The sequence below is a fragment of the Xenopus laevis genome, chromosome 5L (assembly GCF_017654675.1).
Source record: "Xenopus laevis strain J_2021 chromosome 5L, Xenopus_laevis_v10.1, whole genome shotgun sequence".
NCBI classification, from domain to species: domain Eukaryota; kingdom Metazoa; phylum Chordata; class Amphibia; order Anura; family Pipidae; genus Xenopus; species Xenopus laevis.
Window position 1 is genome coordinate 31,769,284 of NC_054379.1, and position 20,682 is coordinate 31,789,965.

Below are 20,682 nucleotides of genomic sequence, written 5' to 3' on the forward strand. Positions count from 1 at the left end.
AGACAGTGCAACGTAGGGGAGCGCAGGAAAAACCACCCGTGTTTAAGAGAAATGTAAGAGAAATATAAGAGCCCTAAAGCAGACCTGCCCTGATTTATGTTGGTTGGCCTCTTGGGAACTTTGAGCCCCATGTGCCCAAATAAGCCTAATGGTAACCTGCCACTAGACAGAGCCGGAAGGGCTCCCCAATTTTTATTTGTGCATTTTACACTGGAAAGAAGCTCTTTCTTCCTTCCACCAGATGGAACATAAGCAAAAGCGCCTAAGCAGAGACACTCTTGAGCGGAGAAGCCACCTGCATGTAAATTAACCCCTGAGCTCCTGGAAACTACAATATGCATGACTAGAGTTGGGACGCTGCTCTGAAAACAGATAAATATTAGAGTAAATATCAGAAGTGCCCAGAAGAACACGGAGGGCAGACTGTTTTAGAAATAGGATTGTGTGGCCTTTAAATTAAACACAGTGAATGAGAAAAGTCGCAGTTTTACTATGCTTGCTGGGAAATGTACAGGTTTGTGCACAGTCTATGTCCCTCTGTCCCCACGGCTGTCCATCAAAAGCAGTTTTCTCCCCGCGGTCTATTAAATATTTCCCTCACAAATCAATTTTACACATGATCAGCCCATACTCTTACTGAGCTCAACCTCTCCGTTAATTAAGTGAAGAAATTACCATATATATTATATTAATGCAAACATCATTCAGCTGGTAATTCACGGCTGATCTGGATAATGGAAAGGTTGAACACCCATTAACCCGAGCCAACAAAATGGGTTGGCTGGGAAATTTTCTCAGGTCTCTTGTGATTTATCCATCTAACTGCAGCACTGCGGTATCTGCTACTGTAATAATTAAAATCCTCCTGCTAGATCAATACTGGGATCTCTCTATGGGAAGTGCCCTCGATGGAAACGCCTCAAAGAAGACAGGGGCTTGTGCAAGTGGGAGAAATTCATTTTTTTTTATCTGACAATTATCACCTCACTGCAGACTAATTCAGCAGTATGCTCCTCTTAAAGTGCTTTGAATGCACCGCCGATTGGCATCTCCAAAAGGGGGTGTGGGGGGGAACTAACATCTCATTTTTAACAAATAAAAGCACCATTTTCCCATACAGTTCAGAATTATCAGCAATCATGAAATAGGATGGAAAGAGAGGAAAGAAAAATACATTTAGCACTTCATCTTCTAAGGGTTTCTTCTGGGTTTCGGTTATCACGACTTCTTCATTCACCCTTTTTGTGTCTTCTTGCATTGATCTTTGCCTTTTCATCTCTTAAAAAAATAAATAGAGGACAGGAAACTTGAGTTATATTGTTGTGGAAAACGGGACTGACTGCAATGCAAAGCAGGACACAGACCAATGGCATTTTTTTAGTATTGTGGTAGGGAAATGGTTTAAAGGGGCACTTAATATCAAGCTGTACTTCTTTGAAGTGACAGTCAGCAATGCATATGTAAAAGATTCCAGGGCAAAACAAAATGTATTTACTGTGTTTCAGCTGATTGGTGAAATTTAACATAAAAGCAGCATTAAAACAGAGCTCCAACCCTAAACATCCAAGTAGATATTTACTTTCATTAGGGTAACTGCACTCGACTAATCAAAGCTGACTGCGGAAAATTACAATGGAGCTAATAAGTGTTAGGGGGCATTAGTACATTGCAGTCATGGATAAGGGTCAGGGCACACAGGCAGTTTAGGGAAGATTAGTCACCCGGCAACGAATCTCCTCTTCTTCGGGGCGACTAATCTCCCTGAACTGCCTACCTTGCCTTCCCGCCGGCTAAAATCAAAATTGCCGGTGGGATGGCACTCAAAGCAATTCGTTTTCCGAAGTCGTCCGAAGTTTCCTCGAGAGGCAATTTCAGCCGACTTCGGAAAACGAATAGATCCAAGTGCCATCCCGCCGGCGATTTTCGTTTTAGCCAGCTAGAAGGCAGGTGAGGCAATTCAGGGAGAATAGTCGCCCGAAGAAGAGGAGATGTGTTGCTGGGCGACCAATCTCCCCGAATTTGCCTGTGTGCCCTGACCCTAAGACTTCTACATGGTGCTTAATGGGATGGTTCACCTTTAAGTTAACTTTTAGTATGTTATAGAAAGACTTATTCTAAGCAACTTTTAAATTTGTCTTCATTATTTATTTTTTTTATAGTTTTTGAATTATTTGCCTTCTTCTTCAGACTCTTTCCAGCTTTCAAATGGGACCCCATCTAAAAACAAATGCTCTGTAAGGCTACAAACGTAGTGTTATTATTACTCATCTTTCGATTCAGTTCCTCTCCTATTCATTTCCAGTCTCTTATTCAAATCAATGCATGGTTGCTAGGATAATTGAGACCATAGCAACCATATTTCTGAAATTGCAAATTGGAGAACTACTGAATAAAACTCTAAATAACTCTAAAAACCACAAATAATAAAAAATGAAAACCAATTGCAAATTGTCTCAGAATATCAATCTCTACATAATATGAAACGTTAACTTAAAGGTGAACAACCCCTTTAAGGACTAAGTGAAAATCTTAAAATTCTCTTGCAGGGATATTTAGCTATCATGGGAATAAATTACAGAAATTGTCACTTTTTTGGGAATATTGGGCTGGGAAAAAAATAGGATTAAAAAATAGTGATGGATTGTCCTGGTGCCAGTTGGTTTGCTGTTAATAGTTGCAGAGGTGAGGGTCCTGATTTCATTCAATACTCAAGACTCATATGTAGCTCAGTCAGCACAATGATATGACAGTAAAGGCAGAGACTGACAGTTGACAAGGTAACACCATACCTGGCCGGCTCTCTACATATTGACTGAAGGACTGAAGCTGTGTTTTTCTGACTGTTGAATCTTTATTGAACACAACAGGGTTCTTGAAGCGCTCAGGAGCCTTCTGCAGTCTCTCAAAACCGGCATCTTGGGAACCATTCTAGTAATAAAGAAAAAATGATTATGTATATATACTGGCAATAAGATATAATCTGAGTACCCAAATTCTGAGTAAAATAAATAATTTGCGTTGCAATTTTGATATGCAAATGCCCAGGGGACAACACATGTATAAATAAACTCAGAGGCATGAGTTAATAAAATGTGGCTGGATATCCTGTAGGAAGACTGGCATCCAATTAACCAAATATACTGCTTTGCCTTGTTCAAGACCAGAAGACAGGACAACAGTATTTTTGGCATGTGTAGGCACCCCAGACCTCAACAGTCACTTCCTAGTTGACCTGGCACCTGCTAGGATGTAAGCAGAGCCACTAGCAATTTTCAGGTATCATAAACAAAAGGCAAAAATGGCATTATTACAGTGCTACGCAATATGTTGGCGCTATATAAATACATGTTAATAATAATTATAAAGAGGGTAACGTTAACCAAAGGGATACAATGAAATGTACACTTGTCAAGATATTCTACCTGGTGGTGTGAGAGTGGCATAAGTAAGTTTTGTTTTCCATATACAGTGTCTTGAAATGTGACAAACTATGACATTAAACTTAATCTTAAAGGGGACCTGTCACCCTAAAAAATGATTCCAAATCTTGTTTTATGATCTTATTCAAGCAAAATAAACTACACTTATACCATATACAGGATTTCAATTTTATTTATTTTAGTCTTGTAAATCACAATCACATGAAGCAGGCAGCAGCCATTTTGTGGACATTGTTATTAAGGCAAGCTAAAATCTTGGCAAATCATGCCCACATCTTGTTTATACACCATAATGGGGCACCTGTGCCCACGCCCATGCACAGATTTTGGAGACGGAGGGGGAATGAAAGGAGAGCAGTGACATCTAGGAAAGGCTGAATGGAAAGTGAAAGTAATTGTCTGCCCCTCCTCGATGCCTAAGATATAGAGGAGGGGCAGGCAATATATGATTGACAGCTGAAAGTTTTAAATAAGTTTATAACCAGTATGGTTGTTTTAATAAAAAAAAGAATTTGGGTTTCATGATTAATAATAAAAGTATTTTTATTATACAGATTTTTATGAGTGGGTGGCAGGTCTCCTTTAAGAAAAAACCTCAAATATGATATTGCAAAATAATTCAAATGTAATATTTTGTAGAGTCACCTTTTGCAGCAATAACGTTTTTTTGGAGTAAACATCTTCCAGATTTGCACATTATTTGGAAGAGATTTGGGTCTTTTCCTCCAGGCATATTTGCACCAGGTTGTTAATTGCGTGTTGCTTGTGCACCTCAATTTTTAAATAATTATGACTTTATAATGTTCACAAATGTCTATGTTAATATTCTCAAGCTGTCACTATTTTACATTTTTAATCTCATCTAATTAACTGCAAGCTATTGACTATAGCTATATTAGCCTCATTAGTCTCAGAGAGGCTCCAAGCAGCACAAGCCTAAGGGTAGAACTACACGAGTGTTTTCCGTTGGATCGGCGCCCAGCGACAAAACGGACGGAGACGCAGGCGTAAAAAATCGAATTGGTCTGAATGAAAGGTAAGAACTACATTACATCCGACGTGACACGACTGTCGGATGTGGACGCAGTAAGCAGCGTCCTCATCCGACAGTCGTACCGTGTAGTTTTTACCGGCGACTTTTCATTCAGTCCAATTCGATTTTGACGTGTGCGACTCCATCTGTTTTGTCGCCGGGCGTCTATCCGACGGAAAACGCTCGTGCAGTTCTACCCTTAAGGACATTATGTCTGCTTTGAATAGAGACAAAAAAGCCTCCTTACATGATCAAATCTTTATAGTCTTATGCCTTAAATTTTGCATGATACATAAAACAACGGATATTTCTGAGCAACAACTGAAAGCAAGAACAAATTGTCATAGATAAGTGTTCTCTCTTGAAAGAAGAGATGAATTATGAGATGCCTTACATTTGTACTTTTTCCTATGAGGTGTAGGTGAACGTTAATTGATTGCTCGCAACCTATGGTTCTCCATCGGCGGCTGAACAACAAATGTGAGCCTACCTCTGAGTAAATAAGGAAGGAAAATGGGCTGTGTGGCAGCTATAAGAGGGACAAGTTGGAAGGGCTGAGAAGAAAGCTTCACACTACAGTAAAAAAGGATAACCCAAAACATAAATATTTATAAAAGACATTATTTATTTTGATCATGTATTAAATGTGTGGTTTAAGAGCGAATCAGGGAAGTACCAATCATACACATTTATCTATTGCTTCACAGAACCTGCTGTTTTATATAAAAAATAACATCACTGCTATCAAGGTTTAGCCTCTCTTTACCATTCATATTTGAAAGAAAAAAAAAATCACATTAAAATGTCTAGTAACAAGCATATGATCATATTCGCAGATATGAGGTATCTCGCATTAAATGTCTTCCTTTTCAAATGGTTTGGGGAAAAAGCAATTTAACGTAACATTAACAGGTTCACTAAGTCCTTCCATCAAGAATTTCAACCTCGTGAACAGGAAGTGACACGCACTTAGGGGAAAAATAAACTTCCTTCGGACTCAGGTTCAGTCAAGATAAGGAAAGCAATACCTTTAATCTGCTCATGTCAGACTATGATCTCTTCCATGAGGCCAATGCAAATGTTTATTTTCGAGTTAGAAACGAACACCGTTTTGGTGAATGTTAAAGGGCCGATTTGTTAAACTTTGCATGCACACTATGGCACTGAGCAGGTAGCAGTGAGCTTTCAGTAAGGCGATTGGTATCAGCTGTAAACGCTTGTACTAGCTAATCTCTTCCTCTGTCCCTTCAACCTTACTAGGGAAGGAATCTATCATTCTCCAGTCCCACGGACTTGTATAACAAGGAGAACTAGTTTCTAATTTTATGCCCATTCAGATAAACCACTAACGCTATATAAAGTCTAATAGGCAGGATTAGAATACAACCCCGCTGAACTGCGTTTCATCAGCTGTACCTTACTAAAGCCAGATTTGTAGGTAAGCCCTTACGGCTATGATTGTTATTCTTTTTTTTCCGCTCTCTATCCTGGCTGGGCTTCCACTGCTAATACTGGTAGCAAATTCAAATGGTTCTATCAACATGAAAGATCCCAGAAGGCTAAACCAGAACAGTGTATGGAAGCTGCAGATACGGAAATGCTGTGTACCAAACAAATATTTCATTTTACACCTAATCTTTTATTATTTTTATTAAGTGTTTTGAAAGTAAATAGGGGAAGGCTAAGATGCATGACTAATAACCCAGCCTGCTGAATGTTGAAACTGGTTATCAAAATCTACCAAGACTTTGCCCTCTCCCTGCATTGAGACAATCAATAATGAGGGAGTTAGCCTAGAAGCCTATTCTTTAGCCTAAAGGAGGCCGGGGATGCTAAATCCTCTAGGGAAGGTAACAGTTTATCCTCCTTCCACAAATGGAGAGTGCTGCATTTATCAATGTTTAAAGGGGGATTTTATTATTAAACACCAGCATGCACACCCTGGCTCCTGCCAAAAGCTCCCCCACTCAGAAGGAGGGGTCCTTGCTAACAGTCACTCTTCATGAACCAACTTTCTTATGAAAAGATAATATAAATACACACATAAACAAAGGCAATATGGAACAAACAAAGAGTGGCCATCTGGAGAAAATGCAGTTATATTCATTAATAGGAGCGGCTGTGAGAGGAAGACACTTGGGTTCATACACCAATCACTGCACCAATCCACCAAGTATCAATATCAATAAGCCTGACTACTCTAAATATCTCTTAGCTGTATTCTATAAAACATACTGGATTCCGTATTAAAGTAGAAAGGATATCAATGCCTAAAAAATATAGACAGCATGCAAACAATGGTCTCCAGTGCTCAAACAAGACATTATTGTATTAGAGAAGCTACAGAGAAGGGCAACTAAGCTGGTAAAAGGTATGGAAAATCTAATCTATGAGGAAAGACTGGCCAAATTGGGGTTGTTCTTGCTGGAGAAGAGGGTGATATGATAACTATATATAACTATATAAGGGGGTCATATAATAATCTATCTAATGCTTTATTTACCAGTAGGTCTTTCCAGCTGACACAAGGTCACCCATTCCGATTAGAAGAAAAGAGGTTCCGCCTAAATATTAATTTTTTACAGTGAGAGCTGTGAAGATCTGGAATTCTCTCCCTGAACCAGTGGTATAGGCTGATACATTAGATAGCTTTAAGAAGGGGTTGGGTGGCTTTTTAGCAAGTGAGGGAATACAGGGTTATGGAAGATAGCTCATAGTACAAGTTGATCCAGGGACTGGTCCGAGTGCCATCTTGGAGCCAGGAAGGAATTTTTCCCCCTCTGAGGCAAATTGGAGAGGCTTCAAATTGTGTATTTTGTCTTCATCTGGATCAACTGGCAGTTAGGCAGGTTATATAGACTTAAAAGGTTGAACTAGATGGTCGTGTGTCTTTTTTCAAACTTACTATGTTACTATGTAATGTGCGCATATGCACACCTATGCCTATATATATAGTCTTTTTTCCTATACAGTAAACCTATATACAAGGCTCTGGGACAGGCTAATACTGTATTAAGGAGAAGACCAGAAGGGAAACACGGATCCAGTTTATATGGATTTATCAGTCACTATTTATTGGGTCTGTGGGAGTCAGTTTCGACCTCAAAGTTCCATATCCCTGTCCCTTTTGAAGTTGTTGTTGTTGTTGTGTGTGTACATCAACAGACAGGACATAGTGCTAAGGTTTTGGCACAGGTAAACATACCTAGACGGGGGAACTGTGAATTACTTCTAAAAAGAAAGGAGGTTTGGTACATTAGGTTATTTGGCCTCAATGAGTCTCAATAAAGGTGATGGCCTATATGTTAATTTATGAGGAGTTTCCTGTTTTTTTGTTTCTATTATGTTGTGTTGCTTTATTGAAATTGGATGCTTACCAGACCGGAGTGCAATATACCTTTAAAAGTGACCCTGTAAACTGCATGCCATTTTTCCTGCTGATATCATGTGATATATATTGATATCCTTTTGCCCGTGGCCTGATAAAGGTGCACACATATAATGTTTGTGTTTTGTGAACATTTCTACAGTATATTTTAATTGCATGTAACATAGTTCTCTGTCTCTCTCTCAGAAAGCTCAGAATTACAGAAAATCGTCTCCCATAGATTCCATTATATCTAAATAAACCACATTTTTAAAACAAATTTCCTTTTTCTCTGTAATAATAAAACAGTATCTTGTACTTGATCCCAACTATAGGTATAAGATATAATTAATCCTTATTGTAAGCAATATATATATATATATATATATATATATATATATATATATATATATATATATATATATATATATATATATATATATATATATAGTATATAGTGAATAAAGTACCCCCAGTTGTAAAATATAAGGATATTATGTTACCGAGGAGTTTCATGACCATATAAAAACACGAGGCCGAAGGCCGAGTGTTTTTATACAGGTCATGGAACTCCGAGGTAATTTCTAATAGCCTCATATTTTACAACTGGGGGTATTTTATTTATTATAATACACAAATTTCAGTGAGTCATGTGACAGAAATGACATCAGAACTCACCGTTTATAACTGATGACATCAAAACTCACCGTTTATAAGGATATAATTTACAAGATATTAATGGCTTTTGTGTATTTTATATATATATATATATATATATATATATATATATATATATATATATATATATATATAATAAACACCCATACACATATCCATCAATATTACACCAATTTAATATGAAATAATATATTAAATATTATTATATGTATGTATCAAAACATACTGTAAATTACTAAACAATAGTTTTAGCTTTCAACGGGCAAAGGTAAATAAACTATTCCATTTCTAACTCCTGAGCATGCCACTTTAACTGATCTATTACTCTATACACACTAAACCTGTGATAAACATTTTATGTTTGACCAGAATGATTATTTTCTCAATCTCGACCACATTTACAAAAAAAAAATCAGCAAAAACTTAGCTGCATGAAATAGTGAGAAAGGTGTAATCACAAAAAAAATTGGACTTCTATCAAAGCTCAAATTTCTTTTTGGTTTAACAAATCTTGAAAATACTAAAAAAAAGTTGTGGAAAAAATATGACCTTGAATTTTACCAAATTGTCCCTTAGAGAGAGAAAACAAATGGGGCAGCAAGATATATAAAGGGTTCATTGATCCAATTCAATATAGCAAAATGTCAAGTTACAGAATCAATATGATCCGCTCAAGCATTATTGGCATTAATGATAATAAAACATAAAAAATACTTAAAAATGGTTTCATTCAATATTAATGGAGCTTGATGAAGCAGCTCAAGCCAAACTGCTGAAAAATTATCCTAGCTGCAAACTGCAGTTCAATTAATTTTCTAAATGTGCATACTGGAGAGATCTACATTATGATCCAAAGCAAGACTAGTCAGGCAGTCACCACAGCCTTCTCACTTCTGTCTCCTCCATAGTTACAAGACCTCAACTACCATCTCTGTGAACATTTGAAAAGGTAAAAGGCAAACATTGTTATACGACAAGACAATCTGTGCATTTAAAAGTTATGGAATTATGACTTCAACAAATCAATACCAATTATTAATTTCATTTGACTTGAAGCAGATAATAACATATTTTGTTGACTGACATTGGTTGAAAAAAATATTTGAGCAAAAACTTGACACACAAACCTATTTACACACACATGAATATGCACCGGATTAAACGTTCATCCAAAACATTTAACAATTTAATGCAATCTGTTACCTGCCCACAATAATGAAATCTGATCCCACCATTCCTTCTGGGCTAAACAATGAGCTAAAATCGCAGCTTAATCCCATTTTAAGAATTCTTTTAATGTTCAGGGACTTCTGCCACTTAACAAATGTATTCTGCTAAGCTCACTAATTCAGTTAGCCTTTTCACTTCTTTATATCAATCTTGCACTGGCTGTATTTGACGTAAAACCACAATAGTTAGACTGGAAACAAAAACACACAATTACCTTTAAATTAATAAATAAAAAATAATATAGAACGGGTGGACTCTAGTTCTCTTTTGTTCAAAGACAGACTGAAAGTTCTCTGGTGCTGCTCCTCCACACTTTCATCACCAATTTAATGGAACAGACAGGGTAAGAGAGGCAATGAAAGTCATTGTTTGGGTACTTCAAAGGGCCTCTGTATCTGGGAGAAGAAAATCCTTTCAGTCAGCAATGGAGTTCCCTAACAACCCACAGGTGGGTGTAAAGTTATACAGAACTCCATGGGTCCCAGAGCTATCATGATATTATGTGTAGGTTTTACCCCAACCCCTCCCCCCAGGCCAACTCAATGAATGGCTTGATCTAAGAGAATATATTTGTGTGTGTATCTGTAAATACATACATACATATAAATAAACTCAGATAAGGTAAAAAAAACAAAAAAAAAACAGTTTATCTTAAACAGAAGTGCCGTTGGTTGTGGGCATGAAACGCGTAGGCAGTTTGCACGATCATTGCCACTGTATCACATCGTTTGCAACAATATTTCGTGCCCACAACCAACGGCAATTCCTCAGAGCTCTGAGAAAGTGATGTTGGTTGTGGGCACGAAACGTGTAGGCAGTTTTGCACGATCATTGCCACTGTATCACATTGTTTGCAACAACAAAGCCGTTTACGGATGAAGATTAGCAGTCTCTGAAAATTACTCCGGCTGAGCGCCTGTGTGCGTAACTAATTTTGTGCTGTGTGGTCAATTACATTCCAATAATAGTGAGTTCCTCCAAAAGAATAACGGGCCAATAGATTAAAAAAAAACACAACATTTTTATTAGGACATGTTGGACAGAAACCTAACGCGTTTCGTGCCTATTGAGGAACTTACTCATAGGCTTGAAACGCATTAGGTTTCTGTCTAACGCATTTCAAGCCTATGAGTAAGTGCCCCCACAGGCACGAAACGCGTTAGGTTTCTGTCCAACATGTCCTAATAAAAATGTTGTGTTTTTTTTTAATCTATTGGCCCGTTATTCTTTTGGAGGAACTCACTATTATTGGAATGTTATTGTGGACTTGCACCCTGGGACTGTAGTGAACTGTGAGTATGCCCTCCTGTGAACATTTATTTACTTTTGCTTTAATTTAATTTTTCAAGATTTATTATACCTCAAAGCTAGAAATAACTCAAATCCAAAAATACACCATCTAAAATCTGTCGAGGTCATGTAGAAATCAGTGGCAGAGGTCCCTTGAACCATGTGAAGATGTTTGCTGCCTTAATGACGTTCAGGTATTTTTTTTATAAGTTCGAGCGATTCAAGATTTTTCCAACCAAAAACTTGATAAATTTTAGTTTTTCACCACATTGACACTTCTTGAAGTTTTTTTTTTACATTCAAATTTCTTGATAAATTAGAAAACATTTGAGTTGCGAGTTTATTCGAGGTATAAAAAAACCTCACAAACTAGACTTTTCATAAATAACCCCCTTAATGAATACTATAAAATTCCTCTGAATTTTAAATGAAAAGAAAATATACATTTATGGCACAGCAGGTCAGATTCAAATCAGTGAGAAAATCTTATCTCATGGTTGATCACATTAAAACTCATGGTTTCAATAGAGTTTTCACATGATTAACAGTGAGATATGTTTTTGTGAATTGAATTGCATCAGAAATTTAATCTCCTCCTTGAATTTGCGTGTGACTAACCTTTTTATTATTATTATTAATAACGTCTTTTTAGAGCGCCAACATATTGCACTCACAGAATTGAATCTGGCCCATTTTGTGAGGAGCTCTTGCCTGGAAATGTGGATGTTTGTGCCTCTAGCACCACAATTTTATTTGATATTTAGTTTTGGCACCATATTTTGCTGAGAAAAACCAGAGACATGAATAATAAGCTAAATTTGTCCTTTACAAAGCCCATTATCATGAGCAACACCTGAAGGGAGTTTTAACAAAACGATGGAGACCAGGTCACTTATATAAAAAAGTTGCAATGAAAGGTCTATGTCACACATGCTGATGTGTCAATGCAAGTTATCTTGAAACAAGTCAAATCAACTGAACCCAGAAATACCTCTGATTCGCCCAATCAGACTCACATTTCCCCTTGGCCATGCCTTTTTCTAATAAGCTTTAACCCTCCATCCAGTGGAAACCTAGACTGTCCCATTAGAAAGCAAATTATTGGATGCTATGTCTCTCGGCTGTTACCCAATAACTGAAAACTTTACCACCAAAAAAAGTTTCTGAAATGGGAATGCTGGTGTATAATTCAATATGTTAATTCTGAAGCCCAAGTTTTTTTTCATATTCTTAGAAATATTGAGAGGGAAACCCAAATGTTGGAAGTTTGCCCTTATGAAAGAAAGTGCAATTATAAGCAGCTTTCCCCAAACGAAAAGCCCATCAAATTTGAATTTGTTTCTTTTTCATTTGAATAAACTTGAAATTTCACCAAACTTCAATGTTTGTGTATTTATTAAAATATTAGAACCTAACAAACTTGATCTAATAGAACGATGAAATAAATCAAATACAACGGTTTCGTACTTGATTGCTGCATGAGCTTTTAAATGCCGAAGTTTTACGATTTTTGCTCGTACTAAATGTCAAACATATTTCGTTTTAGAAACCCTTATTTGAATTCACTAGTTTTAGCGTACACATTTATCAAAAACCACGTTTTATGAAAAATGCAGAGTTTTTAAAAACAAACATTTGAATTTCAAATTATTTAAAATAGAACATTTCTCAGTTTTTCCCAAATTGGAAAAACATGAAAGCTTGAAAAACTTGAATGTGCTCTTATTTATTGAAAAATCCAAATCTCGACAACTCAATCACATAAAAATGCGAAAAAGATACCGATTTGACTACCCTTCATTTTCAAAGTCTATCAAATTTCGAATTGATCATCATAAAATAACGAATAAAAACATAGCTTTTAGATGCTGATTTTTTTCAAAAAAAATTATAAATTACCCATGAGTGTCAGTCTTGTCTGCAAAAGGTCTGTTTGTTTATCAACATAAAAATACAATATATGGTCACAGTTAAAATGAGAGATAATGTATTATTAGATTAGATGGCTAAATTAGCCACTAGCAGTGTCGGACTGGTCCACCGGGATACCAAGAAAACTGCCGGTGGGTCCAAGTGTCAGTGGGCCCTCCTGCTTCTAACCATTTGGCCTGTTTCATGGTCAATACCTACTTCTGTATGGGAACAGAGAGGCTAAATAGATAAAGAATAATAAATAATAGAATAGAAATAAAAGAGACTTGAAAAATAGAGGTTGAATGAGGTGAGGAAGAGCAGAAATAGTTTAGAGAATGGGCCCCTGGACTAACGTTTTCTGGTGGGCCCCTGGCATCCCAGTCTGACACTGGCCACTAGCCAATATGGAATAAAGTAACAAATGACGGGGGTCGATGGGAAATTACAAGGTTTCCCTTTTTCTTGCAGGCCATTCGTTTTATTTAGATCATTCTTGCACATCAGTCAATGACACTCACCTTGAAGTCTCTATCTGTGCCGTCTGGTGATATCTTTTGGGCAGCATTAGACAGGGAATTTGCCACCTGTGGCTGAGCCTCCAAAAGCCTCTTCAACTTCACGTCCACAGAATGACCAGCTACATATGCAAATGGTAAAGTGAAAAACAAAGTAAGATGCAGATTTGGCCTTTGTTCAGAAATATGTCAGCTTACAACATGCTCGCTGCTCTGACTCCAAAATACAAGAAAGGCAACATGAGATGTTGAAGTTAATTGAGATGTGCATTGAAGCAGACATGTGCAAGCTTATACAAGCTCTTTATGTATTCTGCTCCAACAAAACCTTCCACATTAACCTGGGATTGGCTTGGAGTCAAACACTGAGTGGTGGCTACATACAAGATGTGAGTGAACTTTTTCACCTCTATGTTAATTAAAGCTTTGCGTCTCAAGTACATACCGGCATATGCATGTAGATACACATTCCACTGTGCAAGCACTAGCTCCTTTACTTACTTCCCCCATAAGGAGAATGTTTAATTACTCTAGATATGTTTAATCTGGAACTGCACAAATATTATATTACACTCTTAAGAGAACAAGAATGTCTTGACTCTAGGCACTCTTACTGTAAAAGGTGCTTGCATGTGAAAGTCAAAACATTTATAAAATAAAAGTTTTGGACAGTATACTGTTATTACACCAGTACAGGTATGGGATCTGTTATCCAGAAAGCTCCAAATTACAGAAAGGCCATCTCCCATAGACTCAATTTTATCTAAATAATACAGTTTAAAAAAAAAAAAACCTTTCTCTGTAATAATAAAACAGTACCTTGTACTTGATCCCAACTAAGATATAATTAATCCTTATTGGAAGCAAAACCAGACTATTGGGTTTATTAAATATTTAGATGATTTTCTAGTAGACCAGATTACAGAAAGATCTGTTATCTGGATATCCTCATGTCCCGAGTGTTCTGGATAGCAGATCTCGTACCAGTATATAGTTCTAAATATCTGTGTTTTCCCCCAGCCCAGGGAATCAGTTAGGGGCCACTAAACCTAAAACTCTAGCTATGATATAGGGAGATATATTATGACATTCAAAGTAGCATATTATTAAGTTCCTAAACATTAAGATAAGCTATTTAAACCTTTTTTAAATTTTCTAAACAACTTGTCTGCAACCCTGGATCCCCGGTGTACAGGAATGGGACCTGTTATCCAGAATGCTCTGGACCTGGGGTTTTCCGTAATTTGGCTCTCCATAAGTCTACTAGAAAATCGTGTAAACATTAAATGAACCCAATAGCCTGGTTTTGCTTCCAATAAGGATTAATTATATCTTAGTTGGGATCAAGTACAAGGTGCTGTTTTATTATTACACATAAAAAGGAAATCATTTTGAAAAATTTGGATTATTTGACTCTATCGGAGTCGGCCTTTCCGTAATTCGGAATTTTCTGGACATATACGTATATGAACAATATATGAAAAAATATATATTCAGTTAGCAGAGATGTCTATATAGTCCATCTGATGAATGAGGGCTTGATATTTACAATATTTAAGACATTTTTAAAAGTGCCGACTATACGATTTAAGAAATATGATATATTTACAGGTAACATGCCATTACTAAAATTACATTATGAGCTGTTCCATTAAACAGTTATTTATGTATACGGTTACCTTACTATTGTGGCATAGGCTGGTTGATGTTGTTAATTATTAATATAGTTTCTAATTTCTTTGTATAAACACATTTATTTTACAGCAATGCACAATATGCTGACGCCCTAAAAATACATGTTAATAATAATAAAAATAATAATAATAATAAAGTTCCCACTATACAAAAGTAAAAAAAGTCAGTACTGCAGAGGAGGAATGACCAGCTTTCCCCTGGTCCCTGTTAATAAAGACTGTGGAGCCATCAATAACTGCTCACATCAGAAGTGAAAGCCACGGCCTCAGTGAAGACACAAGTCCTTATCTGTCATTTTGTCACAGATAAACATCATTGTTTTCACACTGCAAGTATTTCATCCCTGTCAGTGTCTACAATGACGACCCAGCAAAAGCTATCTGTCCCATTTACATATGGAACCCTGCACTACAAATTGTATAACAACAAATCAAATAGTCCATATGTATCTCAAGCTAGTCACACCAGTACCAACAATAACAACTTTATATATATATGAATGTGATGGCCAAGCAATTCCTGGAAAGGGGGTACCCATATAAGCTTATTATGGACACAAGGGAGTGGGCGGAGACACTGGACCGTGAGGCAATGCTGAAGGGGTCAGTGCGGGTTAAAAGCACCAGGGATGATGTCCTTAACTATATGACAGTGTATGATGCACGCACACCTGTGATCAAAAAATCTATTTTGCAGCACTGGCCTATTGTGAAATCGGACGTTGATTTAACAGCGCTTAATCGCAGAAGCATCACATTTGGACACAGGAGACATAGGAACCTAAAGGAGCTCCTTTCACCTACGGATCCGGTAAGCAAATATATGCCAGCTGCTAAAATAAATAGAATGGGGGTCTTTAAATGTGGCAATTGTGTCATGTGCAACTGCTTAATCGTGGGTGATTCATTCTTTCATCCACACACTGGAAAGAGATACTCCATTAGGCACAGACTCACATGCACTTCCCGTAATGTAGTGTATATCATAAAGTGTCCTTGTGGACTAATATACTGCGGGAAGACCTGCAGACAGTTAAAGGAGAGGATCAGCATGCAACGTGCAACTATAAGAGCAGCCCTAGTCCCTAAACCCAAGATAGAGGGGAAGCAGGATATTTCAAGGCAACCTGTGGCACAGCATTGGCTTCAAGAAAAGCACCCGGCATCTTCTTTCAAGTGTATGCCCATAGACTGGATTGCCGACCCACCCAGAGGGGGGAGATACAGACCGTATCTTACTACAGAGGGAGGCGTTTTGGACATACGAATTGAATTGTGTGGCCCCCAAAGGCTTAAACAGCTCTTTATCTTTAAATTATTTTCTGTGAGAGGGTTTCCTACTAGTCTTATGAATGAATTGTAAATTTTAGAAAGTAAGGAATTGATAGACCTGTCTCATAACGGGGACACACAAATATACTTAAATGTGGGAACAAAACTTGGTACTGGAGGTTGTAGTATGTAAGCTTGTAGTGGGAATACCTTTCTGGAAGTAGTAATGTAATGACATGACCTGGACCATAAAAAGTCTTTTCGAGCATGATTAACTGCATTGATTGAAAGAATATATGGGAATATAACTTGATAGGTCCACGTTGGTCATTTCCGACATTGATAATTTTATCATTGTTTTTAGATTTTATATAGTATTAAATTCTTACACGGGCACATGTAATTGTTTCGGCCGACATATATATGCATAACACATGTTAGATGAATTTTAATCTTTACTTATACCATGCACTTGATGCACTTTAATTCTAACTTACATGTAGTTTTATTCATTTAGGTGGACACGGGACACAAGCTGATGCTCATTATTATTGAGTGATCGTATGGACATCGTTTTAATACTATTTGATATTTTATTATATTCACTATGTTACAGCACTTTGATGTGATGATGTCATTTCCTATTGACAAGGGGGTTGGGGTATTTAAATTGTTTGGTGATACAGGCATGGTTGCCTTGAGAAAGGTCCCTGAGAGGACCGAAACGTCACGTTGGCTGTACATGCATTTTCAATACACTTGAATTTTTGCACAAAATATATCGGTGTTGCTGGTCTTTTCTACAGTATATATATATATATATATATATATATATATATATATATATATATATATATATATATATATATATATATATCTTATGCATACTACAAACCACTTTATTTTGCTTCAGTTAAGCCTCCTCTTTACCTCTGTTATATTTACCATAGACATTCCAAGCTTCAGTTGGCTTATTTTTTTTTTATTTGACAAGTGTTTGTGTGTGTTATAAACATCACGTACAAATCCCCTTAAAGTGACCCTGACACCTGAAACAATGTGACAATGTTTTTTTAATTTTTTTTTTTATAAACCCTGGACAACAATGGGTTTTTTGGAACTTTTATGGAGGACCCTGGCCACTATGTTTTTAAAAAACTTTTATGGGGGACCCTGGCCACCAATTCTTTATCATTTATAAGGGGGCCCTGGCCACTAGTGATGTGTGTGCCGGGCCAATACCCGCGGGACCCACAGGTTTACCTGTGGGTTGGGCGGATTCAGGCCAACCTCGCGACCCCCTTTTCAGGTTGCAGGCGTGACCTTACAAATGGCAGCTTTCCGACTTCTGGGTTGACATTTTATAGATGTGTGCATGCTCGTCCTGCAGCTTTTGTGACATCATTGGTGGGCCGGCGCGGTGTATAAAAGGAACCCGGAAGTCAGTCTCGGGCTGGTGGGGTGGAGGGAGGGTCGCGGGCGGGTGCGAGTCAGGAAGTTTTTATAACTTGAGGAAGGGGGCTGTCCACCAATGTTTTTTTTAACTTGAAGGGGTCCCAGGCCACCAATATTCCACCAATATTTTTTTTACTTGTATCAGAGGCCCAGGCCACCAATATTTTTTTTTAACTTGTAGGGGCTTTGTGGCCTTTTCACTTCGGTGTGGTGGGATCTGGGGTGAAGGGGGCCGAGCCTATAAATGGCCCAAATAAGAACTGCAACAACATGGCAGCACACAAGGGAACCTACCTCTGGAAAGATATGTAACTTATACACACTGCAGCTACTAAAACTAAAATAAATTAAAACAAAGATTCCATTTATATTTGATATACTTTCTTTTTGCTCAACAGGTGCAAACGGAGAGCCTGAATAACCGGAGAAGAGGGTTCAAGTTGTGACAAGGTCAGTAATCCAGTCAAGGAAAGCTCCATGGTAAGAAGTTTAAGTCTGTTTCCTGAAGATCACTTCAAAAGGCCACTGCATTTCATCAATCAGCAGAGATCAAATTATTCATAAGAACTACAACATACAGCTTTCCATTCCTGTCATTACAGAACACTACAATTATTTCTGTGCTCAGACCTGTCACTCTAAAAATGACCACCGTAGTTCTTTATAAGGCATAGCCGGGAGATATTAGGGGTCATTTATTACATCCAAGGAAGTGTGCAAAGAACAAGAATCCGTTTTTCACTTTGCACCCTGCCCTACATGCTAAATGAATTGCTGCAGGTCTCTGTCTATCCTGAAATTGCAATTATGGAGACTACATGTAATCTGGAAAATCCCAACAATATTGGTTATTAAAATATAATAGCTGCAAAGTTAGTGCTGTTAAAGAGTGCCCCATCATTTTTTTTTTATTGTTTTTACTTTTTATTTCTTTGTGGAAAACAAAATGTCAGTAATAAGAAAATGTTCAAAGCATGCAAACCCCCTTAAAAGACCAGTAACATAAAAAAATTATAACAAAATTTGTTTCTACATAACGAAAAAAAAACGCCAAGACACATTAAACTTAAGAAATAACTTACCGATTCTCCGCTTGCGCTCCACTTCAGAAACTGCGACAGAGTGACGATCCATAGTTTCTCCTCCCTGCCTTCTATAGGAGATAGCCAGGGAGGAGAAATTGAGTGCCGCACGATGGATCGTCACCCTGTCGCCGTTTCTGAAGCGGAGCGCAAGCGGAGAATCGGTAAGTTATTTCTTAAGTTTTATGTGTCTTGGCGTTTTTTTTTCGTTATGTAGAAACAAAGCAGAGAATCGGTAAGTTATTTCTTAATAAAGACTTTGCGAATTTAAGTTAAAAGTGTCTTGGTGTTTTTTTCATGTTACTGGTCCTTTAACCCCAGACCTAGACCTTCTGTGGGCCTCATTAAAGGACAATTATACCCCAAGAATGAATACTTAACCAATAGATAGATTAAATCATATTAAGTGCCCAATTAAAGAATCTTACCAAACAGGAATATAGATATTAGTAAATATTGCCCTTTTTCCTTGAGTTGCCATTTTCTGATATTCTCTGTGTTCCCTCAAAAATCAACTGACCAGAGATAATGCAACTCTAACTGGAACAGGAAAAAAATGTGGGAGCAAAATACAGAACTCTGTCCATTAATTGGCTCATGTGACCTAACATGTTGGTTTGTGTGCACCGTGAATTGTAGGATCCTAGGGGGGCATTCCAATTTTCTATTTATGATTACCCAATAGCGCATACTAATAAAAAGTATATTATTATGAAAGTGGTTTATTTACATGAAGCAGGGTTTTACATATGAGCTGTTTTATGCAATATCTTTTTATAGAGACCAAATTGTTCGGGGTATAGTTTTTCTTTAAATCTCTAATTAACCTTGGTACCAAAGAGGTCATCCACGCGGTTCTGCATTTGCAGTTCCATTGGTTGTCTTAAAAAGTATATATTGGAGACATAAGGTTTCTCCTGCATCTGACAAAGTACTGTCTGATTGTGTGAACCAGGTGGCAGTTATGTTGTAAGTACAAGTGCTTTCATCAGCAGTTGTGTCTTTATTTGATAAGCAGTGACAATTAGTACACTGATGAGTGCACTGTACAAATAACACTTATGGGTTCATTCACACTAAGGCTTCATACAATGGTGTTTCTAAATAGATTTGTTATGGGTTCCTGCAGTCCATGCTTGTGTAAACTGATCTCATGTTTTCCATGGGTTCTGTACCTAGAGGAATAGACATCAACACGGAACACATTTGATAAGGACACAGAAGGCAATAAAAATGAATCAAGAGATATAACCCAACAGCAGGACACAAACTGCAATAAGACATTTCTTGCTATGTCACAATTTTAAGGAAATTCATTAAGAGAGAGACATGCAACAAGTGAAAGACAAGCAACAAGTGTTAAGCATGCAAACAGACAAACAATGGGAATTACCGGCGGAATCAGTATCAGTGTTAGAAGGTTCACCTCCACCACAAACAAGGGTGTGATCAGGACTTTCCTCATTAGTAAGTGCTTTGTTAAAGTCAGGCTCATCTGTAGAGACAGGTATTAGCATTAAAATCAATTGTCATTAGTGTATTATTGAAACCTTGAAGAGGTAAAGCTGGAGAATTGCTCCCCTCAAGGGCCCTGGCGAGGCTATCCAATGGCAACACATATCACAGGGTTGTCACCCTACTAGCTTTTTGTTCAGAAGTGCTGAGCCTTCTTGCTCTGACAACGATGAGAAAAGGTATTTGCCCATCTATTA

The 20,682-nt window shown here is 37.4% G+C and overlaps 1 protein-coding gene across 8 annotated transcripts in view; it reads right to left on the reverse strand.

The window, feature by feature from the left end:
• Window positions 1-20,682, reverse strand: part of ehbp1.L (EH domain binding protein 1 L homeolog) — a 294,730-nt gene that overhangs the window by 68,713 nt on the left and 205,335 nt on the right. For 4 of the 8 annotated variants that reach the window (XM_041562642.1, XM_041562641.1, XM_018262832.2 and 1 more), the window contains 4 exons: window positions 20,364-20,465; window positions 13,471-13,589; window positions 2,790-2,928; window positions 1,175-1,278 (listed from right to left, as the gene is read on the reverse strand). In XM_041562642.1, coding sequence (XP_041418576.1) covers window positions 1,175-1,278; window positions 2,790-2,928; window positions 13,471-13,589; window positions 20,364-20,465 — 464 coding nt within the window. The remainder of the gene's footprint in view (window positions 1-1,174; window positions 1,279-2,789; window positions 2,929-13,470; window positions 13,590-20,363; window positions 20,466-20,682) is intronic. The other 4 variants (XM_041562644.1, XM_041562643.1, XM_041562645.1 and 1 more) reach the window with 1 other exon arrangement.